General features: G+C 43.6%; 1 protein-coding gene across 1 annotated transcript in view; it reads left to right on the top strand.

The window, feature by feature from the left end:
* Nucleotides 1-27117, top strand: part of sema6cb (semaphorin 6Cb) — a 163651-nt gene that overhangs the window by 74181 nt on the left and 62353 nt on the right. The window contains exons 7-14 of the mRNA XM_083637553.1: nucleotides 5791-5881; nucleotides 10443-10565; nucleotides 11043-11131; nucleotides 11378-11595; nucleotides 12254-12385; nucleotides 12627-12782; nucleotides 24341-24517; nucleotides 24957-25094. Coding sequence (XP_083493679.1) covers nucleotides 5791-5881; nucleotides 10443-10565; nucleotides 11043-11131; nucleotides 11378-11595; nucleotides 12254-12385; nucleotides 12627-12782; nucleotides 24341-24517; nucleotides 24957-25094 — 1124 coding nt within the window. The remainder of the gene's footprint in view (nucleotides 1-5790; nucleotides 5882-10442; nucleotides 10566-11042; nucleotides 11132-11377; nucleotides 11596-12253; nucleotides 12386-12626; nucleotides 12783-24340; nucleotides 24518-24956; nucleotides 25095-27117) is intronic.

Here is a 27117-nt window from a genome sequence, read left to right as displayed (position 1 = left end):
GACATCAGTCTGAAGTCTGGAACAGGCTCAGAGGTGACATCAGTCTGAAGTCTGTGGAACAGGCTCAGAGGTGACATCAGTCTGAAGTCTGTGGAACAGGCTCAGAGGTGACATCACAGTCTGAAGTCTGTGGAACAGGCTCAGAGGTGACATCAGTCTGAAGTCTGTGGAACAGGCTCAGAGGTGACATCAGTCTGAAGTCTGTGGAACAGGCTCAGAGGTGACATCAGTCTGAAGTCTGTGGAACAGGCTCAGAGGTGACATCAGTGTGAAGTCTGTGGAACAGGCTCAGAGGTGACATCAGTCTGAAGTCTGTGGAACAGGCTCAGAGGTGACATCACAGTCTGAAGTCTGTGGAACAGGCTCAGAGGTGACATCAGTCTGAAGTCTGTGGAACAGGCTCAGAGGTGACATCACAGTCTGAAGTCTGTGGAACAGGCTCAGAGGTGACATCACGCTTTTGGACCATGATTCATAGGGCCATTAGCGGGGGAAGAGTCCTACAGCCTATAAATTGAAACAGTGCGGCTGCGGGGAAGAGTCCAAATCCAAAGGGCAGCTGAGTGTAACTGACTTTTTCCACTGTATAAACCCGGTTCATACTGAGGGGTTCGGGGACCATCAGGGGTCCGTTAAAGCAGAGGTTCTCAAATGTTTTTCAGCCAAGGACCCCTTACAAGATAGAAAATATACCGGGGACCCCCTCATTCTGATTTGTGATTTTGGGCTAAGCTTAATTGTTTCCACGGTAACGTGCTTGACTTTTAACACATTGAGTGCCACAGCGCTTCAGTAAAATTGTCTGGAGCCTGTGCCAGATTCACTTCCATTCAGTTGAAAACAGCTATAGAATTTTTTCTATTATGGCTATATTAACGGGGCTGGACTTTAATGAAACATTGAACACTCCTGCTTCTTCCAAAGAAGAAATTTTGTTTCTAGACAGTTCCATTATGAAATGACAGCCTCTCAAAAAAGTGCACTTTCAAGGGTTTTCTGTCGTTTTTTTTTACTTTCCAAGATATAGTCCCTTTTATGAATACCTTTTGCACTCTAATTTCGAGCACATTCACTGACTCTGGCTGGTGTTTTCTGATGTGGTGGCGTGTGGTGTGGTTTCTGTGCAGCCTGTGTGCCACACACCCCTCTCCCCCCCCCCCCCCCCCCCTCTCCACCTCTGAGCTGCGGGCTCCTCCCACACGCACAGAGTTTGTTTTCTCGACTCCGTTTTTGCCCCGGACAGATCCCAGCGCCCATCAAGGAAATGATGCGCGCTGGCAAACGCGACTGAACGAAAAGGCTTGGCCGTTCGGCTTCGGATGCTGGCTTTCTAGGAAATCGTGTGGAGATAGATAGAAGCATAAGAGCTCAGTTGTGAGCGCGGATGCAGCCGAGCCCACTCTCCGCTGTAGGCAGAGCAATATATACGGCTCTGGCAGAAAGCATGCATCGGTTTCCACTTTGATCACGGCTTTCTCCGCTGTCTCCTGTACAAAGTAAAGGATCTGAGGTGGGTGGAGCAGCTCCTGTGACGATGTTTAAGGTGGCGCCGTGCGATCCCTTGAAGGGATTCATGCTCACTGGCTAGGTACGACCTTAAACAGCAGAATTATGGAATAATATGAATTATGATTTTAGGACGTCCACAGACGTCCTTGGCACTCCTCGTTACTTTTTTTTAGGACGTCCACAGACGTCCTTGGCACTCAATGTGTTAATTTGATAGGTTTGTTATTAGAATGTAATCCATGAACCATTTTAGATTTAAAGCATAAACTATTTTTGAAGATTTTGCAAAAAAAATATATATATATATATTTTTTTTTTTACATTACATTTACATTACGTCATTTAGCAGACGCTTTTGTTTTGTCCAAAGCGACTTACAATATCACAATTTGTCAACAGTACAGAAAACCACTATGCAACACAATCAATGACAGCCAAGATATTTTGATAGACTAGCACCATGTAAGAAGTAGTTTGAGAAGGAATAAGTAACATGTAGCATTTTATTTTTTAATTAAAAAAAAAAAAAAATTACCTGAAAACTTTCCGCGGACCCCCACGGACCCCCATTTGAGAACCACTGCGTTAAAGGGTTCAAAGGGGTGCCTCGCATAATTAGGAATAATTGAATTTCACTTGCATTTCTTAAGTTATCTCAATGTCAATATCCCCACTGTGGTTATAAACCCACCCGTAGACAGTTGTATAGCTCTAAATAGCCCTATATGTAGAAAGAAACATCTTCTACATGGCGATCATGATGACAAAATCTAAACAAATAAAGAGTCTGAAATTGCAAACCTCTATAGCAACTTGATGGAAAGTGTTACAAGTGATAACACCTGCCTTACTGCCCAGGATTTCATATTCCATTTTCTCACATTTAAAGTACACCATTTTTTTCCATAGGCGAATGCACAGGAGTAATGCTACCGCAAACTCCATTTATAGACCTGTGCGGAAACGTCATTGTCTTTCTGCCCCAGACTCCCTGAGGTAGAGAGGGGCTGATTTACCCTTTAAACATAACACATCCTCACATTCCTTCTCCCCATACTACCCCCCGCGCACACACGCGCACACAAACACGTGCGCACACACGCGCACACAAACACAAACCAGTCTGTGAGAGGAAGAGAAAAAAGGTACAAGCGATGACTATCCGGACAGCTGGGGAAAGCAGGAGGAAGTGTAAATCATATCATGGAATATGTCTGTTGGACTGAAGAAGCATGGAGCACAAGGGGGGATTGAAATGGGGATGTGTGTGTGTTGTCTGGTTGGAGGCATGAATGGATGCCCAGCCATGAACATGTGAGCTCACTGACCAGTGTGCGGAGACAGCTGGGCCGTGGACAACAGAGAGGCTGTGTTTCCACGTGTGCGTGCAAGCTGTCCTGTAGCTTTTACATGGCTTTGTGGAATACTCTGTTCTCACCCTGGCTCATGTGTTGCATCGCTGACTTGATGGGGAAGCTAAGCAGGTCTGACTGTGGTCAGTCCTTGGATGGGAGACCATGTTGCTGGAAGTGGTGTTGGAGGACCAGTAGGAGGTGCTCTTCCCTTCCCTCTGGTCTCATGGATAATATCCCAATGCCCCAGGGCAGAGACAGGGACTCTGTCATGTGAATGAGCAATGTCCTTTGGATGAGACGTTAAACTGAGGTCCTGACTCTGTGGTCAGATCCCATCGGCACTCGTGGCAAAAGTACGCGTGTAACCCCGGTGCCCTGGCTAAATTCCCACACAGGCCTTCCTTCAATCATGGTCACCTAATCATCCCTCGATTGGCACATTCAGTCCTCAACTCTCCTCCGTGATAGCTGATGTGTGCATCACCCAGGTGGGTGCTACACATCCCCGCACACACATACACACACACACACACACACACACACACACACACACACACTCCCTGATATGTAAAGTGCTTTCAGTGCTTTAAAAAGGGCTATATAAATCCAATCAATGATTATGATTGGACACTGAGGCTGTTATTTCTGAATCACATCCAATCATATCACTCGGCGGTCAAGACATCACTCCATTCTATTGGTTTCTGATCAAATGACAAATCTGCAAGTAACGGCAAACACAGCTTAGAAACACATGATTTTAATTTATTCAGAGAGCGTGGACATTTTGATTGCTGGTTGCAGGCTGAATGGCAATCTTAGCAGGTTTGTTTGTGTTTGTACGGTTGCAGTCCTGCTGATATTCTGTTTATTTGTTTGATGGAAGCCTGTGAATTATTTTCAAATCAATATTTCATGACTTTTTGCATCAGTGATTTTATTTTTTCATGACAGGCTAGCTGTAGGTGAGGCCGTTACGCAAAACACACAGGCTGTCCAAGTATTTTGCACAACACAATTGGCCTCTTTCAGCTGTTGGCAGGCAGTTGTCTACAAAAGCAGCAAGATATCTAAAAGTCAGTATGGCTAAAATCATGACAGACAAACATGCAACATTGCTATTTTGATTTGGTGTGTCAGTAATCTAAAAATGTGCAGATGGGATGAGAAACTTTGCTACTGTGTTTTTTTACTCCGGATCAGTTTGCGGTGCATTTTAGTTTTCTTCTGTTCCCAATAGTAAAAGTCTTACTGGAATACATGATGAAAGAACTTCAGTTCAGTTTGTTCCTTCAGTTCTGTTCAGTGTAAACCCTCTTCCCAAGCCAGAGGAGACAAAGAGCAAGAGCAACAAAAGATAGTTGGCAATGTTGTTACTGTAGCTAAATTCCGTTCAGTTTTTCCTCCCCATGAGTGATTGATTGATTGATTGATTGATTCTTTATTGCAGACTCAGGGGAATCCATATCACAGTACAGAACAACAACACAATAGATAAAAAGAATAATAATATAGAAAGAAATATACAATAAAAAGAGTTCCACCATATTCAGTTTCGAACATACAGACAAGTTCGCCAATGGTTCCACAGTCTGGAGGAGAACCTGACAGAACTACGTATCGTGTTAGTGATGACATTAATGATGTCATTTACTGACTCAGATACCCTACACATGAATTTATACATAAGATTAACTCCTCTTCCAGAACAACTCAATAAAGGATCTTTCCGAAAATCAGACAACTCCGACAACACTGTTGGACTTACCTCCGGTACTGGACAGTTGTTCAACGAGGTCTGGGGGTTGTTTAGAGATCTGTGCGGCGAAGAATACGTAGCTCAGTGTATTTAATCCTGTAAACTGTACAGGAGAGGGCCTTTAGCTTGAGCTCTGCATATTGAAAACTTTTCCCACCCTCCATATTTCCTGTTCTTTTGACTTGGGCACAGCACAAAAACTCTTAGGTGCTGTGCCTAAGTATTATAATGGCAGGGAAAACCACTTTAATTTGGCATCTTCTATTACTGTCAACACTAGTATTGCTGTATTGTAATAATATTCCATATAGGTTTATTGAAATTTTGGGGAGATAAAAAAAAAAAAATTCAATTCTTTTTCTGGCCTGGCAAGCCCGCCAGGCCTGTAGAATGGTAGGGGAAACACTGACTTATGACCGTGTGAGAGGCGGGCCATCTTTGTAATCAGGGTTTGATGTGATGGGAGTTTTTTCACTGGCTAACAATAGAGCAGCAGCAGATAGACACCTTGCTGAGCCAGTAGGGAGGCCACATAGCATCGTCCAGCAGCCCATGTGTTAATGGTCTGTGAAAGTGTGTATGTCACCTTGTTGCTGCTCTGCATGACTTCCCCTCTAACCTCCACACTCAAATACACACTTCACACCCACATAAACACTGGCCATCTCCACACACACACCACTGGGTTTTTCGCTCATTGTCATAGCTGAGGTTTACAGCCTTGTTAACAGCGGCTCAGAAAATAGCAGCTAAATATCTACAGCCGGGAGGTAGCCCATCCTCTCCGCCCATGCAGCGTGACTTCAAACTTAACACGCATCTTTTATGGACCGTCACCCAACCCATATACAGCACATCAAATAAAACTAATCTTTATGACGCATGTGTCGCCTTCCATCAGGAGCCATTGATTTGGTCCACATCCGTTGTAGTTCACCATCATTCTCGCTACATAAAAGACTTTTGAGCGTTTGAGGCGAATTGATTTTCCAGGCAGAACAATAACAACCTCACAGGTTTACAAATGTAAATTGTTAACGCTGTTATTTCCGGACATGTGTTTACAACGGAGACTCTCTGTCTTTTTATGTGACATTTTTCTATTGAGTTAGCATTACAGTTCTATATACGGCCTTATAAAGTGTCCCCTTGTCCTTTCTGACCTAGATGTCCACGCTGGAGCAGGACGGAGAGGAGGTGGTGGGACAGGCCCGTTGCCCCTTCGAGTCTCGCCAGTCCAACGTTGGACTTTTTGCCGGTAAGGCAGAGTGGACTAGTGGCTGCAAACCCCCCCCCCCCCCACACACACACACACACACAAACACACAGTTTTTAGGATTTTGTTTTTGAATACTTTATCATCAATCAGTTTATCATACTGATTGGTTGACAACATAGACCCCTCTTAATTAAAACAAGGTAAACCTGTCTTTTGGAGGCATTCCAGGGAGTAGGTCAGTTCAAATGCTGCAAACTTGCCTGATTGGAAGGATTTTAATGATTGTGGAGAGCTAATCAAGACCATGTACAGTTGTGATGCGTTGACGCATTGTTAGTTACAGAAAAACGGCCTATAAACATTGTTGTTGCAATGATCTTAAATTTAACTACTGAAACAAAATGGAATTTTAACAGTGTCTACATTATACAGCTTTGATCATCTACACTATAATGACACTAGCGCGTCTCTCTGTCCGTCTCGCTGTCCTTCGCATACCTCGAGAACCATTGGTCCGATCGACTTCAAACTTGCGGAGTGCGCCAATGGGGACCTGACAGAGTGCAGACCACTGTTTTTGTTCATTCAATATTAATAGAACGTTCACAATTTATTAATTTCTGTTCGATTCTGCCCCTCCTGCCTGAACATAAATCGAACGCACCTAAAGCCACAGCTCCCTGAAGGTGGGCGGAGCGACCATGACTAGGGATGGGCATTTTGAATATATTTCCATAATCGAAATTCGGGAAAATTAACGATCAATTGTCGATTATCGATAGCGTAATAATAATAATTATATATATATACATATATATATATATTTGCTCTGGTCTGGTAATAACGTTGCGCGTTCTCTACCAGCTATAATGACGATGTCGCTGTGTAGTAAGAATATCAGACACTAGCGCTGTGGCCAGCTAAACAAAAATGTTACATGACAGGTTACATGATGTAACCTAGCTAGCTAGGCTACTGTACTCACCTTTTCAAGATTCAAGATTTTTTTATTGTCACTCCATGGTACAAGTATCACGTGTGAAATTCTTGTGCTGTGGACTCCGTTTACAACATAGTACAAATATAACAGGGCAAAAGTAGGACTCACCGGCCACGGCTTCCAGGCTTATAAACTCGTGACAAAAACCTCAACTGTCCTGATGGTCGAGTTCCATCCAGCTGCTCTCAGAGTCCGACGCGTGGATATTATTAGCGTTATTTGCCACGAGATGTGTGTGAATTGATTCAGGTGGGCGTTAGCAGCTAAAGGCTAGCTGAGTCCATGCTGACTGCTGCTACATAGTTCATAATGTTATAAACAAATAAAACGACTTGAATTCACTTAAACACGTGTCCCGTTACTCATACTTTGTTGAAAATTAGGAGAGAAGTGTACGAAGTGTCATAGTTATAACGGCCTCAATGAGGTCCGCAGACCGCTGGGTGCGTTTGTTTGTGTCCCCGGCGCATGCCGGTGTTAAGTCCCCATGTTTAAAACAGTGTTGTTGGCACAAATGGCCCCGCCCAGCCAGAAAACTAGAGACTATACGAAGCTCCACCTCACGTTAGTCGGCTGTGCAATGGAGTGGGGCGAGGAGGAATGAATTCCACCCAAACCTAGTCCGCAAAAACAAAACAAAACAATAATCAATAAAAATTCCACATGATCAAATTCATTTCTCAACGATCGATTATCGATTATTGATGAACATCCCTAACCAGGACACAACACTCAGGAACGCCTAATGGGTGCCTCCGTTGTTGACCGCCTGCAGAAATAGACTCAATAACAACAATTAAACAAGTAAACAACCGGCTAACGTTGCGGCGAGCAATATTTTTCATCCTGGGGGGGGGCTGGGGGTATCGCTTACGGTGGTAACGTTTAAGTGCGGCCAGGATAAGTCCCTCATAACCATAATATCTGTGCCATTTCACCTTTGATTGAAAAATGCTTCCACCTGATTAAAGAAAACATTGTGTGATATTATTGACGGATGCCCTGTTGGGTCATGTATCATGGTAGCTAATCTACAGTAGCGCTATTTTGGACCAAAGAGGGGCTTGAAATGGGGCTATGCTAGAAAACATCAGTCAACATCACATCTTTTCTTTAATCAACCATCATCGTAAAGAACGCCATATCGCCCGTCGCTGGAAGTATAAACATACTGTATATATTGTTGCCACCAACAATGGAATTATGATACGGTCCGTTTACAATTTTGAGCATCGGCTCCGGCATGTGAATGGGCTCAGTATTGGAAACTATGCACTATTTGGGAATGCCATGGCACCCACATCTTGGATAACAACATTGTCTCGGAGGTGGGTGCAGTTTTATTGTGATGTGTATATTAGGGGTGGGACAAAATATCGATACTCACGGTATCGCGATATTTCCACTTGCGATACGTTATCGATACACTGGCACCAAGTATCGATATGTTTATTTAAAAAAAAAAAAAAAAAAAAAACTTTTTTTTTTTAATAAACAGGCTAAAATATTATGCTGTGTGTGGTAGTTCAAACATAGTTTCAAGTTGACGTTTATTTATGTTTGTAGTTGAAACAAAAACATAAATACTGTAGGCTACATGAATGGAAATGTTTGATCATTAATATCTACTTTTAGAAATTATATAGGTAGGTAGGTTATATAGGTTTTCTTGTTTTAATAATAATAATAAAAAGACTTAATGTGTAACTTTTCCTCCGTGGTATCGAAAATGGTATGAGTGAGTGAGTGAACTCTGAGAGAGTTCATGTCAATTCTGCTAATAAATACATAATACCTGCTTCTTGCCTTTTAGGGGTATTTTTTTCTCTTCAGTTACACAGGTATCGTGATGTATCGTCTTCCAATATATCGATTATCGCAGTATCGCTGTATCGTGATAATATCGTTATCGAGGGCCAAGTATCGTGACGATATCGTATCGTGAGCTACTCAGCGATTCCCACCCCTAGTGTATATTGCGTGCAGCCATTTAGCCCAACTTGCAGTGGATTTATAGGGGCCGCCCATCCAAGATGATAGAAGGAAGAATGACTGATGAGTCTCGTGTTGAGGCTAAGTAGGCAGAGCTGGGTCATCTCTGCAACCTAAAGCGTAACTTTTGCATAACGATTGCCTGAAATAAAATTTTCATGTGTCTTTCTATCAGCGTCATTCCGGTTGCAGGCACCCTCGCATCGTTGGGGGGCGGTAGAGCTCGAATTCAAAGCATGTACTGTATTATCCTCACTCCGTTTTCTATTAAAATACAGTATCAGCATTGATTAGTTGACATTATTATTAGACATTCCCTTAATGTTAATGCCTCAAATAAAGAATAAATAAAGATTGTTCACAGGTCCCAAATATCAAGTCAAGTCTAAAGTCTTTGAGGACAAGTCTCAAGTCACTGTGTGTGCACGAGTTAAGTATGACTCGAGTCCAAGTCTCAAATCCAAGTCCCCATCTCTGGATGATACTGATTTGATATGATGATACTGTGTATTGTTTTTAACCTCAATAAACAGATACGTCGGAATACCAGCCAGGGTTAGCTCTAGCCAGGCTAGCCATTGTTAGCAATAACAGTTGATAACAATGCACACACGTGGTATTTTGCACATACAAACAACATAGCAACATGCCCACAGATAGAAGTTAGACCGGGTGAGCAATTATTTTTCCTGGGGGGCCACATGAGAAACCCAGATTGTTGCCGGCGGCCATTTTTTTCTCGTGCCATAACCTCAAATTGTAGCACTAGATTAAATTATAGAAAACATAATGGGCACTTATTCTTCAGAATTTATATTTAAAATCACTTAAAACAGCCAATTTAGGTCATCTCATTAGATTTTTCTAACTTCATAAGTAAATTGGTGTGGTTTGTCTTAGACCTCCCAGGCCAGGCAGAACCACCATGAGGGCTGCATAATGGTAGCCTCAAAAAGCACAAGTCACTGGTATACAATAATTCCAGGTCTGTATGTCTGTCCTTCGTGTATCGAGAACCGTTTGTCGGATCGACTTCAAACTTGGGGAGGGCGCTTAGGGTGACCCGACAGAGTACAGTGTGTGTGTGGGGGGGGGAGGGGGAGCGTCCACGGGGTGGTGCATGGGAGGAACGGGCACTGCACTATTACTATATAAATACAGGAACATTTGAACTGCCTTAATAGGGTTATGGTTGCTGGCTCATTAGATGCCACTCTGGATAAGTACTGTAGGAGTATGAGCTAAATTAAATTCAGTGTCCAGGCATGGTTCAACAGCAGTGTAGGCTGAGGTTGCCCCTGGATGGATGCTGATGAGTGGTTAGATTTCCTTTCTAATGATAGTGGAGAAGGAAGCTGATAGTCTGTCAGCAGCTCAACCTGTGGGCCGTGCAGCTGAGAGCCAGACCTGCTCTCTCCATCGTGACAATTTCCCACTGACATTTCACTGACATTTTCTCATGTTCCTCTACATCTGTTCTCTTCTGCTTCTCTTTAAAGGCTGATAAAAGTCACCCGTGACCAAAGTAGACACTTGAGAAAAATGGGTTATTCTTGGGGAATGTGATACCTGAAAACGTACTTCAATCACTCTTTTTGTTACACTCAGGTGGCGATTTCTACTCAGCCACCATGACTGACTTCTTGGCGAGCGATGCGGTGATTTACCGAAGTCTGGGAGAGAGCAGCCCGGTTCTGCGCACAGTCAAGTATGACTCCAAATGGCTACGAGGTGAGGCTCCAGCATCTTAACATGGAATATATAACAGGTTTTAATTACATGCAGCTGCAGCCCTGCAAGGTGTTGTTGGGCTGTGAAATATCAGACACACAGTAATTGAACTGTTTTTATTATTTAGTATTTAGTATTTAGTATTTTATTATGATATGTCCACATCTTAATTACACCACTTCTGACTGCAGCTGGTGCCTTTATCAATGCTATTTTATCAGCACTGTTCCAAAATGAGCCTAGCTATTTCCAAATATGAATGAATATTATCTGTGATTGTAAGAGTTTCTCTTCTCTTTTTTTTTGTATCCCAACATTCAGATTTGCCGTGTTAGAATATGTTTTTCCAGCATTTCACTCAATCTTCCCAAATGAATGAAATGAGTGTTGCCTCGCCTCTTCACAATGTATTGTCACGTCATGTTGAATACTAACCTCTGCGTGATTGTTACACATTTCTCCTCGTCTCTCCCACAGAGCCCCACTTTCTCCACGCCATCGAGTACGGGAACTATGTGTACTTTTTCTTCAGCGAGATAGCGGTGGAGTACACCACACTTGGCAAGGTGAGGGACACAGACAGAGAAACCGGGTACACAACATAGTGTTGGCGACGTGCGACATCAACTCTGTTGGTCTGCACAGGAATGAAGTTGAACAGGATTGCGTGCTGCCGTGCAAAACACACACCGACATGACTTTGAAGTGCCGTCGATTGTCACACGTGGGTCATGTGTGAAGTGGTAAACATGCAGGATTTATGAATGAGACGTTGTTTGTCCGTGTGTCACGCTGTCTCCTCGTCTCGTCAGGTGGTTTTCTCTAGGGTGGCACGTGTTTGCAAGAACGACAACGGAGGTTCCCCGCGGGTGCTGGAACGATACTGGACGTCGTTCCTGAAAGCCCGGCTGAACTGCTCGGTGCCGGGCGACTCCTTCTTCTACTTTGACGTTCTGCAGTCGCTGACCAACGTGCTGCAGATCAACCACCGGCCGGCCGTGCTGGGAGTCTTCACCACACAGGCCAACAGGTCAGCCAGGCTCTGACTGTGCTTTCATTTCAGATGAGAAAAGACACATGCTAAGAAATACTGTAGGCTCGGTCACCATTCTCACACTGATTCTTTGGATAACGCATTGAGAATGAATGGTTAAATTCGAGTTCAATTCCTGGAGTTGGATGGTGACTGTCACCCAGCTCTAAGGAAACTGACCTAAAAGCAGTGCCTCTGTAGCTGCCACACTTACACGTACATAATAATCCCTCTCTCTCCTGCAAAATAATTGGTCTGTAATAACATGACATTGTAATATTTCAAATACTATGTTCTCGCATACAGTATATATGTGGTGAATTCCTCTTTGTAAAAGGAGAGGTTTGTCAGGCTTTGTCAAGGTAGCCTGGGTGAACCCAGCCTTCAACGTGACATCGCGGACTATGTCTGTAGTGACTGAGTACATGAGGTCACGTGGAGGCTGGGTTTACCCAGGCTATTGTCAAGGTGCTAAATTGCAGACTTTAGTGTTGCTGTGTGTCATCTTTGTGCCTCCTTCCACAGCATCAGCAGCTCGACAGTGTGTGCTTTCTACATGCTGTGTGTAATCTTTGTGCCTCCTTCCACAGCATCACCGGCTCGGCAGTGTGTGCTTTCTACATGCTGTGTGTAATCTGTGTACCTTCTTCCACAGCATCACCGGCTCAGCAGTGTGTGCTTTCTACATGGACGACATCGAGAAGGCCTTCAGCGGCAAATTCAAAGAGCAGAGGAACAGCGAATCAGCTTGGACGCCCGTGCCTGACGAGCAGGTCCCCAAACCTAGGTGAATAGCAAGCCTTGTCAGCTTCCAAGAACTCACAACAATGCAGTCTGCAGCTGCCGCCATTGTTGTTCTGCTCACACATCTCTGAACAAAAAATAAATAAAAGACTACACGAAAACACAAGACACCTTTTTTTTTACCCCCTGTTCTTTCCAAAAATCTAACAGCTGTGATTCTTGTTCCATCTGTGGCTGTGTGGTTGGATTCCCTCCTGATGTCTCTCTCTGTCGTGGTTCCGCAGGCCAGGCTGCTGTGCTGGCGACGGCTCGGCGGCCGCCTTCAAGTCCTCCACCACCTTCCCCGACGAAACACTCACCTTCATCAAGTCCTACCCGCTCATGGACGAGTCGGTGCCATCGGTCAACGACAGGCCCTACTTCACCCGCACCACCAGCAGGTACAGGACCCAGTAATGGAAGGAAAGATGGAAGAAAAATGAATGGATAGATTGTTAGGGAAGCACCGACATGAAAATGTTGGCAGATAACGACAACCGATATTAACATTAATATTTACTGATGTCGATATGATCTGTATAAAAACCAGTTTCTATGATATTCAAATTTTGTACGTACTGAAAAACACATTTGAATAAGTCATGTCTTCCTTTATTTCCAAAACATTTGGAAAAGCCCATAAATCATAGATTTACCGCAATGTTTCCTCTTAACACGTTGAGTGCCAATGACGAGATATCTCGGCTTACAGGATCCAACCGTTGAGTGCCAAAGACGAGATATCTCGGCTTAAAAAAAAAAAAAAAAAATTTGACGGTGGGACATTGATCAACCCCTTTTACGTCTCCTATACCAATATTGGAGGAAGAGAATGTGTATAATCTATTTTACCGACCAGCTAAGTGGCGACAGTGCTCTCCTGACTAGAGGAAGGCAAGCAAAAAGCAGCCATTCTCATGAAAATGGATTTGGCGAAAACGCTTTCGTTTTCGCGCTGATTGCTGGCGATGCTGGATTGCAAATTTGCATAATAGATTACAGGTGGAACACACTTTGAAACACGCAGCATAAATATGACCAGAATCGCAAAAGCTTCATCAAAGCTCTCAACCAAAACTCCAAGAAGCGAGCGAGTCCATCCAGACTTCCTCAAACAGCGGCCGCGCAGACAGGCAGCAGCAGCAGCAAAGCAGTGAGACTGGTGACAAGCTTGTGACATGGCCGCTGCAGCCAAGAAGAACGCCCACGGAGGGAGGAGTTGGAAGCAGAGGGGGGTTTCCTGCTGTTATGGAGGAAATTACTGTTCAAAACTATTGTTTAGATGTCTGACGTCTTACTGATGCCAAAAATGAATGGTTAAAGTGACTGTTCTATCGAATTTCACAAAAAGCCGTTTATCTCTGAATAATTTTTCTGACGCTGAAACCATGCTGTATTCAACTGCTAATGCTTACATAACTACTAACTCTACAAACTAACTCTTTTAGACAGAGAAAGCACACATTCTATTAGTTCTTTTGAGATATTGTGTGTTCACAAAATCTTAGCAGAAAAGAATCCTCGGGTCTTGAAAGATGAGCCAGAATCCTCAAAAAAACCCTCTGGCACAACCTACCTACAGTAAAAAAAAAACGTCTGGCAGTGAATGTGAGTAAATCAACACTAAATGACATGGGGCAGAAATGTGCTGCTGTTCTGCTCTCTGAGGGTTGAAACTGTCACATGTTCCACGCCCAATCAGTGATGTCCAAGCACGAGTTTTCCATCAGCTGTCAAAGGCAAACAAACACGTTTGGCAACTTTAAAGGAGAATTTCAGTTAGGTTTTTTTACACCCCAGACCTTATTTCCAGCTTTAAATATGATGTTTAAGTCACCCTGACAACTTTGGGTTGATTAGCATCAACAGAAATGATAATCAGCTTGATCTGTGACCTGATATCAGGTATATAACGAGGAAAACAGGGCATGTGAATTGCCTGTATTTATGTCTGGTAAATAGCTTATTTTCACACAATATATGAGAGAGAACGAGATAAGAACAATCTGACGTACCTCGTGCTGCCGTTGTGGCACAGCCTGTTCTGTTTGCTGTCCATCCCATAGCCTACTGTAGGTATTTAATTCCCCGGCTGATGCATGTAATCCATATATGAGGGTATTCCATACGGGCGGCCACTGAATTCAAATGAATCGTTTATATTCTCTAAAACAGATCAATATCATCAGTGCATATTTACCTTGTTGTAAGTCACAATCCAAACTCTGTTTAGCTTCAGTTTTTCCAAATGTTATTTCTGTGTACAGGAGTAAACCATGTAAACCTTTGACATCATGAAAACACATGCAAATCTCTTGTTTATCTATCACATATTGTCAGCACTTGTATCAAATGCTCGGCCAGTCCTTTTGGGAGTTAAAAAATGCCTTTAATGAACCAAAACACAAACAAAACCATTAGCTGGGCCTCTGTGTTTGTGCATAATGCTGTTGCGAGCCGGGCTGCGATTACAAATTGGGCCTCTAAAAGAAAGGGCTGGGGGTAGTTTGTCTGTTTCATTATGGCTGGCAGACAGTATTAAAGAAAGTGCTGGGGGTAGTTTGTCTGTTTCATTGTGGCTGGCAGACAGTATTAAAGAAAGGGCTGGGGGTAGTTTGTCTGTTTCATTATGGCTGGCAGACAGTATTAAAGAAAGTGCTGGGGGTAGTTTGTCTGTTTCATTGTGGCTGGCAGACAGTATTAAAGAAAGGGCTGGGGGTAGTTTGTCTGTTTCATTATGGCTGGCAGACAGTATTAAATAAAGGGCTGGGGGTAGTTTGTCTGTTTCATTGTGGCTGGCAGACAGTATTAAAGAAAGGGCTGGGGGTAGTTTGTCTGTTTCATTATGGCTGGCAGACAGTATTAAAGAAAGGGCTGGGGGTAGTTTGTCTGTTTCATTATGGCTGGCAGACAGTATTAAAGAAAGGGCTGGGGGTAGTTTGTCTGTTTCATTATGGCTGGCAGACAGTATTAAAGAAAGGGCTGGGGGTAGTTTGTCTGTTTCATTATGGCTGGCAGACAGGATTAAAGAAAGGGCTGGGGGTAGTTTGTCTGTTTCATTGTGGCTGGCAGACAGTATTAAAGAAAGGGCTGGGGGTAGTTTGTCTGTTTCATTATGGCTGGCAGACAGTATTAAAGAAAGGGCTGGGGGTAGTTTGTCTGTTTCATTGTGGCTGGCAGACAGTATTAAAGAAAGTGCTGAGGGTAGTTTGTCTGTTTCATTATGGCTGGCAGACAGTATTAAAGAAAGGGCTGGGGGTAGTTTGTCTGTTTCATTATGGCTGGCAGACAGTATTAAAGAAAGGGCTGGGGGTAGTTTGTCTGTTTCAATATGGCTGGCAGACAGTATTAAAGAAAGGGCTGGGGGTAGTTTGTCTGTTTCATTGTGGCTGGCAGACAGTATTAAAGAAAGGGCTGGAGGTAGTTTGTCTGTTTCATTATGGCTGGCAGACAGTATTAAATAAAGGGCTGGGGGTAGTTTGTCTGTTTCATTATGGCTGGCAGACAGTATTAAAGAAAGGGCTGGGGGTAGTTTGTCTGTTTCATTATGGCTGGCAGACAGTATTAAAGAAAGGGCTGGAGGTAGTTTGTCTGTTTCATTATGGCTGGCAGACAGTATTAAATAAAGGGCTGGGGGTAGTTTGTCTGTTTCATTATGGCTGGCAGACAGGATTAAAGAAAGGGCTGGGGGTAGTTTGTCTGTTTCATTATGGCTGGCAGACAGGATTAAAGAAAGGGCTGGGGGTAGTTTGTCTGTTTCATTATGGCTGGCAGACAGGATTAAAGAAAGGGCTGGGGGTAGTTTGTCTGTTTCATTGTGGCTGGCAGACAGTATTAAAGAAAGGGCTGGAGGTAGTTTGTCTGTTTCATTATGGCTGGCAGACAGTATTAAATAAAGGGCTGGGGGTAGTTTGTCTGTTTCATTATGGCTGGCAGACAGTATTAAAGAAAGGGCTGGGGGTAGTTTGTCTGTTTCATTATGGCTGGCAGACAGTATTAAAGAAAGGGCTGGTGGTAGTTTGTCTGTTTCATTATGGCTGGCAGACAGTATTAAAGAAAGGGCTGGTGGTAGTTTGTCTGTTTCATTGTGGCTGGCAGACAGGATTAAAGAAAAGGCTGGGGGTAGTTTGTCTGTTTCATTGTGGCTGGCAGACAGTATTAAATAAAGGGCTGGGGGTAGTTTGTCTGTTTCATTATGGCTGGCAGACAGTATTAAAGAAAGGGCTGGGGGTAGTTTGTCTGTTTCATTATGGCTGGTAGACAGTATTAAAGAAAGGGCTGGGGGTAGTTTGTCTGTTTCATTATGGCTGGCAGACAGTATTAAAGAAAGGGCTGGGGGTAGTTTGTCTGTTTCATTATGGCTGGCAGACAGTATTAAATAAAGGGCTGGGGGTAGTTTGTCTGTTTCATTATGGCTGGCAGACAGTATTAAAGAAAGTGCTGGGGGTAGTTTGTCTGTTTCATTGTGGCTGGCAGACAGTATTAAAGAAAGGGCTGGGGGTAGTTTGTCTGTTTCATTATGGCTGGTAGACAGTATTAAATAAAGGGCTGGGGGTAGTTTGTCTGTTTCATTATGGCTGGTAGACAGTATTAAAGAAAGGGCTGGGGGTAGTTTGTCTGTTTCATTATGGCTGGCAGACAGTATTAAAGAAAGGGCTGGTGGTAGTTTGTCTGTTTCATTGTGGCTGGCAGACAGTATTAAAGAAAGGGCTGGGGGTAGTTTGTCTGTTTCATTATGGCTGGCAGACAGTATTAACTCATTGAGTGCCAATGACGACAGCTGTCGTCAATTCAAATACTGACGTAGAGTGCCAAAGACGACGATTGTCGTCAATTGCGTTTTTTGACGGGGGGGGGGGGTCCATCGAAGCCAGATCTATGTCCTGTAACATTTTGGGACATGTTGAATGTCTATAACCTATTTTACCGAGCCATTAGGTGGCGACAGTGCTCTCCAGATGACAGAAGTGTCAGGAATACAGCTTGACAAAGCCGTGATCAAAGACAAACCGCGCTCATGCTGCAGACAGAGCCATCATGTAGATGGCTCTGGGCTGCTTGCCAACAGCAATCAATCCGCGCACACAACTGCAGCTCCTCTGCCTGTCTGTCTGTCTGCATAGTTTCTTCACACGAGTACCCACCAGAAAGGCAGCACCCAACGCCGAAGGGCCAACCCTTACCTGCAGTCCGTTGGGCATTTCCTCATTGCTGCTGTGAGCTGCCAGGAGCCGCGCGGCGCAAAAACAGAGGCTCCGAATAGACTTTGTGCGTGTGGGGAGGAGTTGGCAGCTGACTCGGGGAGAGGCGGGGAGAGGGGGGGGCAGGGGGGTGGGGCGCGCATGCACCACAGAACTAAACCAGGTCACATCATCAGAAAATATTAGCTAGAGTGAGTGAATGTGCTTGAAATAATGCATTTCACAAAAGGCTGAATATCTCAGCTTCCTGATAGAAAAGCATATTTTTGCTGTTTTTGACCTATCTTCTCCGGCTGATAACTAAAGAACGGAAAATGGTATCAATAAACTTTTTTTTGCTGATGATACAATAGAGTCTCCTTGTTCTTTTTGCGTGTTCGGTGTTTACATAGTAATATCACACAATATTCTGTGGGCCTCAAGAAATCACTGAAAACGCTCTGAAACTCTGGCACTGGGAGCGTCCGTTCTCCAAAAGTGGCTGGCACTCAATGAGTTAAAGAAAGTGCTGGGGGTAGTTTGTCTGTTTCATTGTGGCTGGCAGACAGTATTAAAGAAAGGGCTGGGGGTAGTTTGTCTGTTTCATTATGGCTGGTAGACAGTATTAAATAAAGGGCTGGGGGTAGTTTGTCTGTTTCATTATGGCTGGTAGACAGTATTAAAGAAAGGGCTGGGGGTAGTTTGTCTGTTTCATTATGGCTGGCAGACAGTATTAAAGAAAGGGCTGGGGGTAGTTTGTCTGTTTCATTATGGCTGGCAGACAGTATTAAAGAAAGGGCTGGGGGTAGTTTGTCTGTTTCATTATGGCTGGCAGACAGTATTAAAGAAAGGGCTGGGGGTAGTTTGTCTGTTTCATTATGGCTGGCAGACAGGATTAAAGAAAGGGCTGGGGGTAGTTTGTCTGTTTCATTATGGCTGGCAGACAGTATTACATAAAGGGCTGGGGGTAGTTTGTCTGTTTCATTATGGCTGGCAGACAGTATTAAATAAAGGGCTGCGGGTAGTTTGTCTGTTTCATTATGGCTGGCAGACAGTATTAAAGAAAGGGCTGGGGGTAGTTTGTCTGTTTCATTATGGCTGGCAGACAGTATTAAATAAAGGGCTGGGGTAGTTTGTCTGTTTCATTATGGCTGGCAGACAGTATTAAATAAAGGGCTGGGGGTAGTTTGTCTGTTTCATTATGGCTGGCAGACAGTATTAAATAAAGGGCTGGGGGTAGTTTGTCTGTTTCATTATGGCTGGCAGACAGTATTAAAGAAAGGGCTGGGGGTAGTTTGTCTGTTTCATTATGGCTGGCAGACAGTATTGTTTTCTATCATCAACAGCAACACAATGCACCTGCAGTGTTTCCACAGGCGGGGCAGTGATTGGTATCGATGAGTGAGCTCAGGTGGAACACAACCTTGTCCCTCATTAAAACCCATTGGATTTATTCACGGTGTGAGCGAGCCCACATCAAAGACCGACCCCACTGGCACAGGGTCTCTCTCCAGAGCTGACCCCACCTGCAGACAGTCCTCTAGAGTTCTCATCAAAGAAAGAAAGTCACCTGTGTGTGTGTGTGTGTGTGTGTGTGAGAATCTAACTCTTTGATGGTGTCAGAAGATGTTGGGGTGAATGTTGAAGCAGTGATCACAGGCATGTCAGATAGTACCACACAAACCACAGACAGGCATATGCTCACACACACACACACACACACACACACACACACACCACAGAATAGAGTTGTTCCGATACTGATGCCAGTATCAGACATGCCTCTGATACTGCCTAATATGCTGGATCAGGTTTCAGCGACTACGCAAATCTATGCACCCATCCCGTACCACGTATTTTATTAGTCCCAAAAAAAAGTAGTTTCTGCATAAAACATCAATTTTCCTGGAAATAAAAGGGTTATCTTGAGCCAGGCCTTACAACAATGATAGCAAGCACTCATATCACGTCCATATAGGGTTAGTAGTATACAGCATTTATTAGGGGTTCAAGGTTGGAAACCCTATTGTAATTGCTGTTTATTCTTTCTTATTCTTGTTCTTCCGTCAAACTGTATACACGTCAGAAACCCTAAGGCCCACAGTAACCAAACTTTGCACATAGGCTGGAAATGTCACCCACTACTCGGAAACCAAAAATTACACCAATCTACCAATGTGGCGATATAAGAGCCTATTCCATGTTTTTAGGCCTTCACAGGTCATTTTAGGGCATTGTGACATCATCACCATCAATATCATCGGTCCAATATCTGGCCCAATGACAGATATTGGTTACTAGATGTCCTATCTATAGGGACGATGTTAATGTAATATAGTAGATAACACAGTTATCCAGCCCTGCTCCCTCCACCCCTACTTGGAACAGAACTAGATGCCATAGAAATATTTTTTTTCATTCTGATACTTTCTAAGCGGTGCAGTCGCTTCTATGCGTGATTTTGCTTCAGTAGTTGACCTGGGCAAATCCATGGCGTGTTAAAAAGTATAGTCACCTCACCTTAGGTCAGCAGTTGACCTGGGCAAGTTGACCTCTGTGTGTGGGTTGAATGTGTTTGCAATTGATGGCCAGCGTTCACATGCCTGTTGTTGTAGCAGGCAGCGGCGTTGTTAATGTGGAGGGCTCTTGGTGACGTTCAAAGTCCTGATGATGTCATAGACATTGTGACATCATCAGTGATGTCATCAGTATTGACCAAAATCATCTTATGCCATCACTGATGATGTTATAGGCGCTGATGATGTCGTAGGCATTGTGACATCATCAGTGATGTCACTCGAGCAATTGTGGTTTTTGGTTACACTCAAGCTAATGTGACATCACTGATGATGTCATAGACATTGTGACATCATTGTGATGTCATCAGTGAGTGATGTCATCAGTGCTGCAAAGTTGGGAAATTGTGCGCATGCCAAAGAGCAGAGATGATGTCATAGGCACTGATGATGTCACAATACCATCAGGGATGTCATTCGAGCAATTGTGGTTTTTGGTTACACTTGGGCAAATGTGACATCACTGATGATATTATAGACCTTGTGACATCATTGTGATGTCATCATATAACAGCCTATTCATAACAGCCTAGTTGTGATGTCATCAGTTGCTCGAGTGCTTTTCTTCTTTCTTAAGCATTTGTTCAAGGCTTGAACCCCTGGTATTGCCGCTTGCGGCTATATTGTATTTATTTATTTAGGAGACAGGATTTATTTATTTAGGAGACAGTTCGTTCGTCTTTTGAGCCAACTGGACCGTTTATTATTCATTTCCACAATAATGTTTCAGAGTAGCCTCTCTGGTGCTATCACAACAACTAACTGTTTGCTGTAACCCGGAACTACTGAAGTGTCAACACTCTACTCTCGCGAGGCCCGTCTAACCTCAATCCTTAAAGGGCCCGCAGACACTAAGGTGAATGTCTCTCCATAGTACTTTATGCATCTGCCACTATTTATTTATCTATTTATATATATTTATATATTTGTATGCACTGGTATCTTAACGATATACTCTTATCGGCTGATACGCTATAGTTCAAGTATTGGAATCAGTATCAGGAAGGAAAGAATTGTATTGGAACATCTACCACAGATGCAGGCTAACTCTCACACACTCCAGACACTACATACAGGAGTCCCCCCGCCATGCCTGCTGAAGCAGAGCCAGGCTGACAGCCAACCAGGCGACTGTGGCGGCTTCGCACCATCTGCCGCCAAAACATCACATCTGCCTGGCCTCTCCGGAGAGGAGCTGGCTAAATGAAATCTAACCAGAAGCGCATCACGCAATCCTGACAAGTGATTGCAGCACTGTGCCAATTTAGTCTATGTGGGTAAACACGCCAGGCTCTGCGGGACCCGCCGGGAGCGACTGCTGTAGAAGTGAGGGCGCAGGAAACGGTGATATCCTCATGAAAATGGCATGTTGGTAAGGACGTGTTGCGCCGCTCACCAAAAAGAGAAGCAGGCTTTTCCTCTGCTGGTCATACTCCCAAGGCCGACTGGGCAAAGTGGTTGCGGTGAAGTGAGTAATTAAGCTCTCTCCTTCCTCAAGAATGACTGCCCATGTGTCCTTCAGCAAGGCACTTAACCTCCCGGCTGCTCAAGTGGAGTTTCCAGGTGTGAATGTGTGGAGCTGTGTGAATATGAAGCAGAACAGTGATGGAGAAAGTCTTTTGCTGGGTTAAACAAGAGTTAAAGTGATATATGGCAATGTGTCTAGGAAAATCCCTGGAAGGAAGGAGGGATGGTGGATGTGTGGGAGGGTGAACAGATCGGTAGAATGAATGATGAGAATGAAAGGATTGGTCATTGAATGGGTGAAGGGATGGGTGTGGGTAGATGGATGGACTGATTGATTTCACACAGATGCTTCATACACTGATGATGTAAACTGGCTGTGAAATACAAAATGATGATTACGTGAAGATACTAACTAATATTAGCATGTTAGTAATTGCAGGGTTCCCACGGGTCCTTGACATCCCTGATAGTTTGTGAATTGGAGGGGGGAAATCAAGGCTAGGGATGCAGGGGTTAACCGGTTTGACTATTAACCGCGATTTAAAACGTCACGGTTATATAACCGCAGAGGCTCCGCTACACCGAGTGTTTTGTTTCACAACAGTCCATCAGTTTAAACTCCCATGCGGCGCAGACGGCGCTGGAAGGAGAGGAACCTGTCTCTCTCGCTTCGTTTCCGCACGGACTATTTAGCGGAGGCACCAAACACAGGCAGCTGCCATGTCTCCCAGTAGTAGCCAGTCTGTAGCCTAGCCATGGATACCAGCCCAACATAAATGTTGCAATACATGTCCCGCAAGGTTTCTGAGATTAGGGGAAAGTCTGAGCTGGTGTTACGTTAAACCAAACGTGGGGAAGAGGCAGCGGATTTGTTTAGCGTTAACATACAGTCATTGACGTTAACGTTAGCTGTTGTGGCTAATGTTAGCTAGCTGGCCATAGCCTAGCGTACATAGTTCCTCAAGCTCGTTGTGACCAAACATCCCCGCATTTAAAGCACTTCATGCTCCCAGCGCTGGCCTAAACCATAGAGAACCTCATGCTTTACACGAAAAGAAACATCAAGGGTTTGTGTCAACTCCAAAAGCAACCCGCTAACGTTACATGTAGGCCTAATAACGTGAAGCTAACGTAGCTAGCTGCTTGGCAGTCATGATCTGACTGAGACAACGAAAACAAATGCGCACATTTACATAACAAACACCAGTCAACACCACAGAGTGTCCTTTCTTTAATCCAGAGGGAGCATTTTCCAGTAAAAAGTGAAACGACACATGATGGCTTATAGTGAGGCTTTCCATGCCTGCCCCATCATCACTTCAATAGAACTGACCCCAATGCAAAATTCATTTCAGACGGCACATTTAGTTGCCAGTAACATGCCAATAAGAGTCTAAGTTACTATGCCTTTTGTGTTTTTTTCTGCAGACTAAGCAGCTATAGGCTTTCGCTTCTATAAAATAATAATACAATATTTTTTGTATTATATATATATATATTATATATATTATATCAGAAATGTTGTTTGTTTTATGTTCACAATAGTGATGTCAGTTAGATTTGATTAGGTCAGAGCCATGGAATATTAAATCATCCATCTTTGCTCACTACATCTGCCCTTTCTTCTTTTTTTAATCCCAGGTGTGCATAAAATACAGGTTAAGAACTTATTTTTTTAAATACAAAAATGTGAAAAAAGTAACAATAGTATGTTTAATGTATCGGTTATTGGCCAGGAGAATATTTATCGGTTAGCGTAGGCCTATACTATCGGCTGTAAAAATCCATATCGTGCATTAGTATTCCGGAAGGCAGCAACTGTTAAGATTGTGGGGGAAATACAATAAAACCTCTATTTAGAGAATGCTCATGTGATTTTTATACGTCCATAACAATAATCGTGAAACCGTGATAATCGTGGTTTTTTCTCAGACTATAATCGTGGATCAAAAAAAATAATCGTTGCATCCCTAATCAAGGCCTTGAAAGTTTTTGAAAATAGACATAAATAGACTTTGGGTCATTGAAAGTGCTTGAATTTATATATTTTATGCAGGAATATAAATTGAAGGCAAGAGACCACATTCTGCCATCACTCACTGTAACACACCACAGTTGAGGGAGTGTTCACACATTCAAGCCTTTCTCTCTCTTTTTACAGTAATTGTTGTCTGTGAGCGTCTGTAAAGCCTGCTAATTCTCAGTGTTGTAACAGTCATTAACCTTGATCCGTGTCTCAAACTATGCCATGTTTAGTCCTTGAATATGAGGGAATTGGGCGAGTCCTTGAAAAGTCCTTGAATTTGATGTTACAGAAGGTGTGGGAACCCTGTAATTTAAAGTCCTGATCAAACAAATTCCCATTACGTCCTGGAAAGCACAGCATCTTTCATGGTGACTTCATGCTCCAGCAGGAGGCATAAATAGATATAGTTTCTAACCAATAATAATAATCATCAGATTTTTGAGCAGTCCCGCCCTTCCGCACCCCTCCCATCAAATCAAACTGCCTTTCTCTCCCTGACTCATATTCCATTGGCTTGGACGTCCACTGTATTATGTCCTGCCGCGTATTTCAGCTTCAATTTCACAATAAAGATGTTTGTCTAATTGTTTTCAAAGTCAATTTACAGTCAATTAACAATGCTTCTTCCTTACAGTACAAATACGCTATATTGATACTCATCTTTACCTTAGCAGTCTTTGCAATCTCTTCTTTTTTTTACGTCTGTCCAGATTCAAGCTGACCCAGATGGTGGTGGACACGTCGGCCGGGCCGTATAAGAACCACACGGTGGTCTTCCTGGGCTCAGAGAATGGGCGGGTGCTGAAGATCCTGGCCAGCACCCAGGGTGCCAACGCCTCCTTCAACACCCAGCTGCTGGAGGACATCGACGTCTACAACCCTGACAAGTCAGCCAAACTGCCTCCATTGCTCTGTGCTCATTGTCTGCCGCATTTGTTTGTTTATTTCTGTCTGTCTTCCTTTATCTCTCTCTCTACCCCTTTCTGTCTCTCTTTCATGCTTTGTCTTTCTTCCACTCGGTGTCTTTCTTTCATCCCTCTGTTGCTTTGCCTCTCCCTCTCTCTCTGCGTTGTGCCTTGATCTTTCCTGCCCACCTTCTACTAGCTGTATGGCTAGAGGGAATGTTTTTTCTGTCTGCTTTTGTTTTCTGGTTGCACAGCTTGAAAAGTCTTATCTGCGTGAACTCGGCAACTTCGATTCACAGCGCACAGCCGGCCCTTCCTTAGTGCTTTCAGACTCTGCCAGCCTTCCGCAGTGCTGATTCTGAAAAATGAAAAGGGGAAAAAAGCAGATATCTTACAGGTGGTGTTGTTGTTGTGTTCTTAGATGTAACGTGCGGGGCGAGGACAGGAGGGTGCTGGGCCTGGAGCTGGACCGGGATCACCACGCGCTGTTCGTGGCCTTCTCCAGCTGCCTAATCCGCGTGCCGCTCAGCCGCTGTGCAGACTACAGCACCTGCAAGAAGTGAGTGGCCTGTGGAGAGAGGCCTTACCTCTCCCAGAGTTATTATGAGTTTCCTGTCTAGCTTCTGTGTGTTAGCTTGTGTGGGTAGAGGGAGGCACTAACAAGGCTGCAGTCCCGCCTTCCTGTTTTTTTTGGGGGGTGGGCTGGGAGTTGTAGTCCTGAGTTGTAGTCCTGACACAAATGCGTTTCAACACGCTACTGGGGGGACACGTTAACCTCCCGGTCGAAACATAGGATAGGGACAAGACGTTGCTATTTTGTTTCAATAGCAAAAGTGAACTAGTTTCCAGGTCAGTAAAACAGCCTTGCCAATATCCCGAAAGCTCTTCCATGTTCTTTCGAGGCGTCGCGCCGTGTTGCCAGATTGAGCAGTTTTCCGCCCAATTGGGCTGTTTTGGATTGTGGATTGAAGTCCGAAAGCAAGACAGAGTCCAAGTCAGAAGGGTCAGAAGTCTGAGACAAGTCATCAGAAAGGTGGTCTCAAGGCTCTCTAAGGCTTCCATTGCCTGTGTAGCTCAGCGGGTAGAAAATAAAAGAAATGGCTCAAACACTGGCAAGTAACTCAAGTTAGGTAAGTCCTATTTCCACTGAGGCCTCCAATTCTGAAAAATGTGTCCACTCATGATTCTGTAAGGAGCTTTGTGCAAACGCCTTCGCCAAATAGCAGATGTTATGTTATTATCCATCCGGTTTGGGCAGTTGGCTCGTCATACTTTCCTTAAAAGAATTTTGCGCTTATTTGTAGTGTTGGCAGGTCAGGGGAGGGTAAGTTCAAGTTGAACAGAGGAATGGAATGGTACGCCTGGTACCGGCATTTAAAAAACGCTTGTGCTTAAAGGGAAGGTTCAAGATTTGTATAAGCATATCTTACTGATTCCTACCTGAGCCCCAACTTACAGTGTAAGTGATCCTACAGGGCTCCAGACTAACTTTTTACACTAGATGCACCGGTGCACCTTTTTAATGTAGGTGCACCAGCACATAATTTAGGTGCACCAGCACATAATTTAGGTGCACCAGCACATAATTTAGGTGCACCAGCACATAATTTAGGTGCACCCAAATTTTTCACCACGCCTTTTGGCACCGCAATAATACATTTTAAGCGTTACCTTCTTTGTCATGTTGTATACATATTGGCAAATTATTAAATGATACGATCAAAGATTTTCATGTCAATAAATGTCTGTTAAAGTCACTATCACCAACTGAGTTAACACAGTGAGGATTGAGCCTATGGCCCACTGATGGAAGCCTTTGCATTTTAAGTATTGCAGCATTTATGAACTGGGTGTCTGTGATGTGATTATCACCTTACATTATGCTCCTAAGTTGAAAAAGTTAGGAGCACATTTAAGGACACAATGATTAATCTACCGTTCTCATGATGCACTATGAATTTCTTACCAGAATGACTCAATACAGCTCATTGGCTATTGTCATTGAATTATCACTAATATTAATCACTAATACTAATTATCACTATTTAGTCATCTGTAGTTTGCCTAACATTGTGTAATGGTGGTCGATTGTAAACGTTCAAGTTAGTGTGATAGTGACTAGGGATGTTCATCAATTATCGAAAATCGATAATCGATCGTTAAGGATTGGAATCGATCCTGTGGCATTTGGATCGATTTTTTAATTATTAAAAAAAAAAAAAAAAAATTTTTTTTTTTTTTTTTTTGGACTAGGTTTGGGTGGAATTCGTTCCTCCTCGCCCCACTCCATTGCACAGCCGACTAACGTGAGGTGGAGCTTCATATAGTCTCTAGTTTTCTGGCTGGGCACAGGCCTTTGTGCCAACAAAACTGTTTTAAACATGAGAAATTCACACCGGCATGCGCCGGGGACAGCAGTGTTGGAGAGGAGACACATTGAAATAAAGAGTTCATTGAGGAGAACACGTTGTCTTTCGTATTTTCTGCCATAGGCATTCATTTTGTTAAAAAAAAAAAAAAAAAAAAAATGAAAATATTGAAAATTTTCTAAGTATTAATAAAATCGATAATCGATAATTGAT

The sequence above is a fragment of the Poromitra crassiceps genome (genome assembly GCF_964638095.1).
Source record: "Poromitra crassiceps genome assembly, chromosome: 1".
NCBI classification, from domain to species: Eukaryota; Metazoa; Chordata; class Actinopteri; order Beryciformes; family Melamphaidae; genus Poromitra; species Poromitra crassiceps.
The sequence above is the reverse complement of the archived record's forward strand: the minus strand, read 5'-3'. Positions and strand labels throughout refer to the sequence as shown.